The sequence below is a fragment of the Triticum aestivum genome, chromosome 7B (assembly GCF_018294505.1).
Source record: "Triticum aestivum cultivar Chinese Spring chromosome 7B, IWGSC CS RefSeq v2.1, whole genome shotgun sequence".
In the NCBI taxonomy this organism is placed as follows: Eukaryota; Viridiplantae; Streptophyta; class Magnoliopsida; order Poales; family Poaceae; genus Triticum; species Triticum aestivum.
In genome coordinates, this window is record NC_057813.1 from 236,013,180 (window position 1) to 236,023,648 (window position 10,469).

The 10,469-nt window shown below is 45.6% G+C and overlaps 2 protein-coding genes across 5 annotated transcripts in view; one reads left to right on the top strand and one right to left on the bottom strand.

Moving 5' to 3' along the window:
- Positions 1-3,637: 3,637 nt before the first annotated feature.
- LOC123161118 (OVARIAN TUMOR DOMAIN-containing deubiquitinating enzyme 1) lies at positions 3,638-7,975 on the bottom strand. The gene is made up of 8 exons (XM_044578971.1): positions 7,473-7,975; positions 6,591-6,656; positions 6,392-6,475; positions 6,195-6,317; positions 5,478-5,530; positions 5,260-5,309; positions 5,084-5,184; positions 3,638-4,201 (listed from the first exon to the last, which is right to left on the bottom strand). The coding sequence occupies exons 1-8, from the start codon at positions 7,971-7,973 to the stop codon at positions 3,929-3,931; spliced, it is 1,251 nt and encodes a 416-aa protein (XP_044434906.1). The 5' UTR covers positions 7,974-7,975; the 3' UTR covers positions 3,638-3,928.
- LOC123161117 (O-fucosyltransferase 13) overlaps positions 7,846-10,469 on the top strand; it is a 4,624-nt gene continuing 2,000 nt past the window's right edge. The window contains exons 1-5 of one of the 4 annotated variants that reach the window (XM_044578968.1): positions 7,846-8,386; positions 8,474-8,565; positions 8,661-8,728; positions 8,982-9,070; positions 9,172-9,393. In XM_044578968.1, the coding sequence (XP_044434903.1) occupies positions 8,247-8,386; positions 8,474-8,565; positions 8,661-8,728; positions 8,982-9,070; positions 9,172-9,393 (611 nt within the window). In that variant the 5' untranslated portion in view covers positions 7,846-8,246. Of the gene's footprint in view, positions 8,387-8,473; positions 8,566-8,657; positions 8,764-8,981; positions 9,071-9,171; positions 9,394-10,469 lie in introns of all 4 variants that reach the window. The other 3 variants (XM_044578967.1, XM_044578969.1, XM_044578970.1) reach the window with 3 other exon arrangements.

Here is a 10,469-nt window from a genome sequence, read left to right on the forward strand (position 1 = left end):
CGGCTTACCGAAGGGTTTCGTAATTCCCTTACTTGGGAAACAAGACAAGTAGGAAACAGATTAGGGCATGGTTTGTAGCACAACCCGGATTCTGTTGTAAGCCCAGGGCCTTGACCTGTATATAAAGGGGAGGTTCTAAGGCAGAAAGACTAAATTACAATCCCTCGAGTACTAGGTTAGCTAAGTCGCACCCTTGTAATCGAGATCATCATCATCAATATCAATCAAGCAGGAAGTAGGCTATTACCTTCATCGAGAGGGGTCGAACCTGGGTAAACCCTTGTCTTTCGATTTCGATCAACCCCATTCAAGCTACTACCTCGCGGCGATGGCCTCACGACTAAGTCCTTTCACGATGACATCTGCCGTGACAAAACCATGACATTCTTCATTGAGAAGATCAGCTCAGTCTTGATGCTCAAGGGAGTTGTGGACACGAGGGTACCGATGACCTTGGACAACGACGCCAGGATCCGGAGCTCCCCCGAATCTGCAGGAGCACACCGAGAACCACTTGGAAGCGTTGAATTTGCCCATCGTCGCCGCCAGTGGTGGAGATTTGCGCGTTTGGGAAAGGACATGTGGCAGCTTGGTGGTGTAGGGCTTGCATCCGCTATCGGGCGACTTAAATAGTCGGGGCAGGCAGATTGGCGCTGCTTCAATGCGGGCAGCGACCGAAGTAGGCTTCTCAGTCGCCGCGTCGGGGTGAATGTTGTGTCGACTAGCCGACATGAATATGGGTAAGCGGTCGCCCAGTCATGTCTGCTCTGACCGGCATGAATGCAAGGCGAAGGGTTCCAGAGCGAAGTAAGAGAGGGGAGTTTTAGGTGGGTCGATGTTATCAGAGTCCAACGTGACGGACGTCCGCAAACCTTTTCTTGTGGGTTTGGGAGAGGACAGGTGGCGGCTTGGTGGTGAAGAGCTTGCATCCGCGGTCGCGTGACTTAAATAGTCGGGGCAGGCAGATTGGCGCTGCTTCAATGCGGGCAACGACCGGAGTAGGCTTCTCAGTCGCTGCGCCGGGTGAATGCCGTGTCGATCAGCCGACATGAATGTGGGTAAGCGGTCGCCCAGTCATGTCCGCTCTGGCCGGCATGAATGTAGGGCGGAGGGTTCTAGAGCGGAGAAAGAGAAAGGAGTTTCAGGTGGGTCCATGTTGTCGGAGTCCAACGTGACAGGCGTCGGCAAACCTTCCTTAGTTTGATGTCGGTTAGTGAGATTTCGAACGTTCAGACCAGTTAAGACAAATTTGTTGGCCGTCATTGGATAGAAAAATGTCCGGATCCTTTCTCTTCGAAACATTTGCGGGTCGATTTGACAGGCGGAAAAAAGATTGATAGGCGAGACACTCCCCCATGCCTTTCGGTTTTCTTTTGGTGCAGCCGCGTGGGTCCGGGTGGCCCGTTCAAAGATTCCTAGGCCCGCCGTGCATGACAGACGGATATGCTTGATGATGCTACCAGCTGACAGCTGCTCGTACCAGTACCAGATGACAGCAATACTGTATCACTTGGTAGTACCGAGTCCCGACCCATTCCTGACATGCTGCAACATTCATTTGGATTTATGAGAGTACATCGTGTTTTCCCGAGGATTAGGACCGATCCTTTGGCATGAAAGATGGTCTCACCCAAGAGGTTAAGGGCCATTCTTGTTTCTAACGAAACATAATACTCCCTCCGTCCCTAAATATAAGTCTTTGTGGGAATTTCACTATGAACCACATACGGATGTATATAGATGCATTTAAAGTGTAGATTCACTCGTTTTGTGCTGTATGTAGTTCATAGTGAAATCTCTACAAAGACTTATATTTAGGAACGGAGGGAGTACTAGATTTTGTCATGAGTCCGACAACAAACCCCTGCTTGTTGGGAACAAAAAAGATGGAGCCAGCAAATGAGGGAGGATATAGATGGTTTATTTTGATCCCCTGGCGTGCAGGAACTGACAAAGCGAGTGGCATCCCGTTCGTGTCACCGTCACTCCTAACGCGATGGCCATGGTCTCCGTAAGATCATTAAACTTTGCAATCAATGTTTCTCAAACGCAGACGACTCTGCAAGTTAAGGCAAAGACAAAAGCAAGATGGCTTTCAGTAGGTACACAGCCTCCTTGTAGAACACACTTGCATACGTACAGGTGCAGCTGTAGGGAGTCAACGGTGCTGGCTTGTCAACCTTCTCCTCCTGCAACCTCATCATTTCATGCCTTGGATTGATTGATTGGCTCACAGATCAAAGGTCACCACCACGAAATGCAAAATCAGTCATCTCCCGCTCTGCTCTTTTCCTTCTTCACCACCAAGGCTTTGGGCTCGCACGTAACTTTGTGTCACTTTTCATGTCTAGGTTATCTATGTGTAGGAGTAGTACCCCCATGATATAGTGACACCACATTACTTTCCCTTTTTGTTCTCTTCATTATATAAGCAGGCTATCTATGTGTAGCTAGGATACCCCGAAGAGTTTGAGCAGAAAATGATACCTGGTACAAACAAAGAGTAGGAAGAAACGATAGTAAACAGTGCCGATCACCACATACAGTTTGGGCCAAAACATGCAACAAAGCTTTATACGTACTATATACCGGAAGCAAACGCTAATACTCCCTCCAGTCCATATTATTTGTCACTCAAATGAATGTATCTGGATGTTTGAATGACAAGTACTAATATGGATCGGAGGGAGGGAGTATGAGATTTAATAATAAAAAAGGAGAAGACACGGCCCCATTGCACATTTTGAGTCAAAGCTAGAAACGACTATGGAAAACATAAAACCCAAGCAACATGAATAAAAGTGAAGTGACTGAAACATAAAACTCAAGGAACATAATTCGCGAGCAAGAAAGGCATGAAAGCTAATTCTGTAGCACTGGTAGATTTTTTGAAACAATGGTAAAAGATTTGCCTCATATATTAAATAAGAGGAGAAAGAGTTTGAATGAATTACAACATCCCTACGGAACAAAATCAACTACTCTCGCGGCATCATTGACCCCAATTTTTTTGCTCCTGCGGCCACCCAAAGCGCCACATTCTTCTTGAGATTATCTAGGAGAACCATCGGCAGCGCGTTCTTTTGACAGAAGACGTGAACATTTCGCTCATTTCAGATTGGTCCAGGAGGCAAGCATGACAAGGGAGGCCATGACCTTCCTATTTGGCAAGGAATTGTCGGAGAGCCTAATCCACCAATCCTTAGTGGACCAAAAGAGGTGCCAGGAAGAGGTGTCAAGGTGATCAAGCTGCAGCCATGCCTTGATCATGCCCCAAACTCTGACCATGAACCTACACTTGAAGAGAAGGTGGTCGACGGACTCTTGCACCTGCTTGCAAAGATATCACCAATTCTAGAAATGTCCATCGTGTAGAAACAAACATGAAAACTAGCGATTTCATGGTCAAGATGACATCCCTTCCTATGTACACCTTCTGTTCCCAAATATAAGACGTTCTGGGAGTTCAATTTAAACTGCCAAAATGTCTTATATTTAGGAACAGAGAGGTAGTACATGCTAATGAGATAATGGACAGCACCCAGGCATCAACCTGGAGCATGTCCCAATTCAATGAGTTATGAACAAAAGAAACTGATTGCTGAGATGAAGCATTACGATGCAGAGGAGTAAATAATTCAAGGAAAAACAAGAACCACGATTAGTCACGATATCCAGAGGTCTTCTCAACAGTCAACCACAATGTTAAATCGTTGTGCTAGAGCACACTTACAACAAGGAAAACTTCGAATTTGAGGGCAGTGACAAGTAAAGCATGCTATGATTACGCCCCAAGAACACACAAGTTCCCTCTTGTAAGGCCGCCTTTGGCAGCATGCAGGAGCAACACAACTACACGGTTCTAGACAACGTTTTCTCAACCTGAATTCATGGGAAAAATCAACCTTGGTGTTTCATCAGCCAGAGATCACTTTGGGTAGAGAATATCATAGTGACCAGGCCGGTAGAGCAGAGTAATGTAAGGTTTCTCCTCAGCCGGATTTAATCCCATTGCAGCATCACCTTCAGAGGAATTGGTTGCAGGGATGAAATCATGGTGGTTCACGCTTAGATTGCCTGTGTCACAAGAGCTTCGGTCTAGGTACATCACGCGGATTGGCACCCCTAACGCATCTGACAGAGCAATAATGTGCACATGGTCGCTTTCCTCGCCCATTGGCTCCACAGAAGACTTGCAAAACTGCAATGCGATTTACAAATCAGGGTCAGTCCCTCGACTGCATATCTATGGACAGCAGACAACTTAACTGAAGTTTAATTAAAACATGTAGGATAGCACCACACAAACACAGGTGAATACATTATCTCTTGTCCTAACATGGCTAAAACCATGGAATAGGAAAAGATAGGATAATACATTATGGGAAGTTAAATTCTACAGGAATTCAAATGCTGGCACAAAGTAGAAGTTGTTCGGCTGCACCACAGGATAAGAACATGAACTTTCTCGAAAGCTTAGGTGTTTGCCATAGTTGTCTTATAAACAAAGGGAAAATTCTTTTGGAACTGAATGCAAAATAGTCCATAGGAAAAATTCTGATGGTTACCAATCCTCCAAATCAAAAGGCTCCAGATGAAATATTCGTAAGGAATAAAATCCTCCGAAATTCCTCATCACAGAGGCCTATCCCTCGAAGAATAGTCCACTGCTTACAGAGCTGCTAATCTATCCTACTCACATGATATCTAGTGTTAGCTTTGTGTAATAATTCTAAAGGAAACTGGCCCTGTACTCCTGTAGGAATACTGCCTACGAACACAAACCAAGGCACCATACCTAACTAATGGTTAAAAACCCATACTAAATGGCATACTATAATCTCACCAGTCAACCTGTTTAGCAGCATTTAAGGCTGGGGCATGGAGTGAAACTATTGCAAGAACACTCTTGATTTCCACAATTCACATGCAATGCAAAACGACAACTCCCAATCAAATAGACTTACACGACAAACAGGACAGTGCATTACATGTTGACAAGGGGTATATACATGACTACTGGTACAATGTCTATGTTCCCACGACCCAATGTTGCATACAAGAACAAAGCAAAGAAGCTAACCTGAGCCACGGTCGAATTTGTCAAGCCAGAAATAAATGGTTCAAAGAACTCAGCCCTCCTTTGAATTTCACCAGAGGTAACAAACCTAAAGAACATGACAACTAAAGAAGACACAATAAGAAAATAGTGTTATCATAGTCAAGAAAGATACATCATAAATATCTGATTGTACAAACCATAATCAGAAGTCGTTTGATCCCTGGTTCTTTCTAGAAGTTCTTCAGGCCTAAGGATACAAGAAAACAAAACAGATTCACCACAAAAGCAAAACTCTGATAATGGCCATGCCATACAATGTGAACAGTTAAAAAATGCCTCTTCCAACAACACTTATTTCCTTTTGTTCATATGAGATTATGCCTTAAGGAGACAAACACAACTATAGAATATTTACCCAATAGAAGTTTCATGCCCCTGCAGAACATTTTGCAGCTCCTCAATGAACATCTGAGGATAACAATGGAGAAAAATATTCAGCAAGGACTAAGGAGGCAAATTATGAGTCCAGGGAGTATTTAACAAAACAATAATTCTATTTTTCAAATACAGATTAATCGGCAAGGCTCAAGTTCTTCGATATGAGCATCTCTACTTACCCATCATTTTCAACCAATGCATATCATATACCAACAGAGCTCCCAACAAAACCATAAAACATAATAAAGACCATTTCGCTGGGCACAATGCATGGCATTCAGAAAGACAGTGTATAATATTTAGTTATTAACAACTAAGAATACTGTATATATCTCAGCGGACTTTACTCATAAAGAGCAACAAACCAATGCATTCATCAAGGGATTGAAGAAAAGGTGTGCAGTATGCTTACTTAGATCAACAGTTGTGACAGTTAACAGTGCACAGGAGTTACAGGCAGGCATTTACTTTATTTTTCATTACAGAAAAAAACCCGCAAGTTCCTGATTACCAACGAGTCATCTAGCAAATTCCCCAGAGACGCATAGAAGGAATTGCAAACAAGTGCACATAGACAGAAGGGGCACATCTAAAAGCTATTCAAGTGAGGAAGATCAGATGGAGTGGAGCAAAAAGTGATACAGAATGGGGCAACTAAGGAGAGATGCAAAAAGCAAACATTGCATAGACTTACAGAGAAGAAGTCTTCAAAAGTGAATTCAATGTATCCAAGACCCGAAAGTGTCTTCTTGCACTGTTCAATGTTTTTTAGGATGCGCTCAACCTCAGCTCTATCTTGTGTCTCAAGGATATGTTCCTAGCAGCAAACCAAACAATCGTCAAATTATGAACAGATGTACTTTGAGTGAAAACCAACACCACAAATACTACCAGGTAGGAGAACATAAAGCTTCGATAAAAGCAGTTTCCATCTCCTCGTGTTCGTCTTAAAGCATCATATTGTTCACCAAGCAACTGCAGGTTAAGCAAGAAAACTTATGGAACAAACTGAAGCACCATAAAAATGGCACACTGGATGAAGAAAAATAATACAGTTATCATGTATCAGAACAAGCAAACGAACAACAACCTTTATTTTCTCCTGTAAAATGGGGCTGCCAGACTGGAACTCTGCTGCTAAGGCGGAGAGAGGTTCCTGCAAGATTCAGAAGATGCCAGTCAGATAAACAAGTTGATAAGATACAACAGTAATTAATATGGAAGGCAAAACAAAAGCAGCAGAACAAAATCAACACCATAAATATACAGATAACCATAACAGTACGTTAAATAGCATTTGAATTCACAAGTACCGCCAAATGCACTTGAGATATCCAACTAGTTGACCGAAATGAAGAGAATAAGATGTTATTTCATTTGACATGAAAACTGCGTGGATGTCGCTCCACAACATCTCATATGGCTTTCTGTCATGTCATTTTTGAACTTCAAACTTCAAGCATAACAGCACATTTTAGAGAAACCCTGGCATAGACTAGGCTCAACTTCTGAGGTAAAGTAGAACCAAATTTTGTTCTCCAGTTTGAGTGCCGAGTTGCCCTTAACTTTTCATAGGCTATTCCTACATTGACAAGCTTGAACAAACTCGCTCAGTCTGTTACCTACTGTACTGCACACCAGAAGATTAAACAAAGGGCTCGGCCAGCCATAATAAACCCTTGATCCTATAACAGAACATGAATTGCTCCCCGTGTATCCAACCTTAGCCATTTCAAACGACAATTGGCCAACGAAACTAAATTCCAGGACAATAGTTACCAGAACCAACATTCGCATACTGCTGGACCAATAGGATCGAATCAACAAAAGGTCTCGGCCAAAAATGGGCACCAGAGTGGCAACACCAAGTGTGAATGTGTGATGATCCCGGCCAAGTATACCACGAGGATGAACAAACGACAGACCTATAGCGACGTAGAGTGAGAGTGAGAGAGGAGTGGAGATGCCTCACCTTGTTACCGATGTACGGTACCTGGGGTCCCTCGGGCTTGGGGTCGGGGTCGGGGTCGCCGCAGCAGGCGTGGTAGTAGTCCCCGCCCATGGAGAGCTCCACCGACACGGTCTCCGGGCTCAACCGGTGCGAGTTAGGGTCAGGCCCGGCCCCATCGCTTCCTCCCCCCTCGACGGGCGGCGCGGGGGCCGGCGGGGGCGCGTCGCCCATGGCCGCGTCCTCGGGGGCCGGTGCCGCGGCGCCGGTGTCGCCGCCGTCCGCCGCCTTGCGCTTGCGGGCGCTCGCGTCGGCCGCCTCCCGCGCCAGCTTCGCGTCGCGTGTGGGTGGGTGGGGATGGGCGTCAGGTTGTGGGTGTGGGCTCCGGACGGAGTTCGAGACGACGGCTTCGATTCGGGCGGAGGAGACCTTCGCTTTTGTGGCAGTCGGAGATCTCGCCGCAGGCGAAAAAAAGGGTAGTGCGTGTCGTTTTGCAGATAAGCCCTTCGCGTCATCCACCTTCATGATGTACTTCGTGACCCCGACATGTGGGGCTGACGCAGCGGGCCTGCGTTCCATTTTCAGGAAGTTAACGCTGTTTCTGTTGGACCACCGCCCTACTCCATTTCCGCACGCCACCTCTCGATCTGGATAACCATCCATGACAGGTGGTCCCTGATTTACAGGTGGGACCTACATTCTGGCTGACAGGTCGTACTTCCGTGCTCGCGGTGACGCCGCGTCGCCGCCGGCGATCAGATCCAGTGCTTCTCGTAGGTAGCGGCGTCGGCGGCGGTCATGTGGTCGACCGCGTCGTCGTGGTGGGCCCACCACCACATACGCCTCCTTCTCCCGGCCCTCTTCCTCGCCGCCGCCCTCTTCTTCTTCCTCGCCTCTCCGCGCTCATCCCCATCCTTCTTCGCCCTACCAGCCTCCAGGTACGCGCCCCGCCCCGACCTGGCATATCAGGTTCTTCTGGACTCTTCCTGGAAGTTACAGATCCCCCGCATTGGGTTTTCCCGCAGGGAGCATTCGCCGTCAGGGTCGCGGCTCATATGGGAGCAGCGGCGTTTGGCGGAGTGGCGGCCGTGCGAGTGGTGGCAGACGGCAATGCCCGGTGAGGCCTTGTGTGCTTCGTGGTTTTCGGTCAGAGTTTAGGATTAGCTTGAGTTGCGGTGATGATTGGTTTCTATCCCCGCTCTCCTTCAGCAGCTCCGTCGACGAGGAATGGCTACATCAGGATAGATTGCTACGGCGGCCTCAACCAGCTGCGGCGCGATGTATGTTAAACTTGGTTTATCCTCCTTGTAATGGAGTAAGACTTCCTTTTCTTATGTAGTGTTAAACTTGGATCATTTGGCCATGCACTGGATGCACAAGTGACAAGTATAGGCTCGTGGAGTCAATAATGGGATCATATGAAGCTTAGGTCGCATTGTATAGAATGTTGTGCAGTGGTGTGCGTTGTCGATTGGCTTTGTTACGAGCTCCTCGGTTGTAATTATTCTGGCCTCTGGTGCAATTGTTCTGCAGCTGTGCGATGGAATTGCGGTTGCACGTCTTCTGAACGCCACAATGGTTCTGCCCAAGTTTGAGGTTGCTGCATACTGGAACGAGTCTAGGTACTGGAGTCACTTGGGGGGAAACGAAGGCTTCTACTGTTGTTGCTATGTAGTGCACTTCTGTTCAAACTAATCATGTGCTTATCGGAATGCTTTGTCAGTGGTTTTGCAGACGTGTTTGATGTTGATCACTTCATTGAGCAAACTAGAGGTTATGTGGAGGTGGTCAAGGATATGCCCGAGGAGATATCGTTGAAAGAGCCATTTAAGGTCGATTGCCGAAAACAGAAAGGACATTTTGATTATGTAGAAACAGTTCTTCCAGCTCTTTTACAACATCGATATATTTCTCTGACACCTGCCATGAGCCAAAGAAAAGATAGGTATTGCCCAATTATCTAGTTGATACCTGAAATCTGCTTTCCATTTTTTTCCAAGCTATTTTGTTCATTGTTCACGTCAAATGTCTCGAATTGTATCTGCTGCTGAGGATCTTAGCATAATGTGAAGGGTGGATATATAATAATAAGGCTGGCGATGAAGTTCTCCACTGCTAGAATTCTTGTGTCTTTGGGCACGTATGTCTACCTGTAACTTAAAGTAGATAGATTGCAGTAATCATTTCAAAAAAATAAAAAATTGCAGTAGTAGGAGTTCCTTGTACTATGAAGCAGATTCCATGAGACATAGTATAATCAAGCAGTGTAGAAAATCATATGCATTAGCCAAATTTATGTTTGTTTAGATGTCTGATATAACCATGCAATTATTTCCCTATGTTTATCTTTTTGTTGCTCAGTGCAATATTGGAAGTGAATATGTTAATCAACCTTTGAATTTGACATGCTGCCTTGATATCCAAAACTGTACAGTCTCATATAAAAGTTATCTTCAAAGCTTTATAGCCCTCCCCCCTTTCACTTTGCACTCATCTTGAGCTCACATAACTGGAATAAATACACCGACACACTATATTCTCGCGTGATAACTTTGTTTAATTAAGATGGCAATTAATGCAAGACAACAACAAAGACGTGCCCTGATTTGTTGGTTACATGACTAAATTACTAACTCCAACAACAACAACAACAAAGCCTTTTCCGCAACCAACTCATGGTTCTGGCACATGGATAGCTAGCTTCCATGCACCCCTGCCCATGGCTAGTTCTTTCGTGAACTTCCAGTCCTTCAGATCTCTCTTTACGGACTCCTCCCATGTCAACTTTGGTCTACCCCGACCTCTCTTGATATAATCAGCACGCTTTAGCCGTCCGCTATGCACTGGCCTGCACTGAATATGCCCAAACCATCTCAGATGATGCTGGACAAGCTTCTCTTCAATTGGTGCTACCCCAACTCTATCCCTTATATCATCATTTCGGACTCGATCCTTCATTGTGTGGCCACACATCCATCTGAACATGCACCTCTCCGCCTATGTTTTTAAGGCGTCTGTAAG

What these genes read in the sequence shown, in the direction of transcription:
- LOC123161118 (XM_044578971.1), bottom strand. Translation starts at nt 7,973, where the DNA reads ATGAAGGTGGATGACGCGAAGGGCTTATCTGCAAAACGACACGCACTA. An exon ending in CTTTTGAAGACTTCTTCTCT is followed by an intron (nt 5,531 to 6,194) that starts GTAAGTCTATGC and finishes TGTTATCCTCAG; the next exon opens with ATGTTCATTGAGGAGCTGCA. An exon ending in CAAATTCGACCGTGGCTCAG is followed by an intron (nt 4,202 to 5,083) that starts GTTAGCTTCTTT and finishes ATCGCATTGCAG; the next exon opens with TTTTGCAAGTCTTCTGTGGA.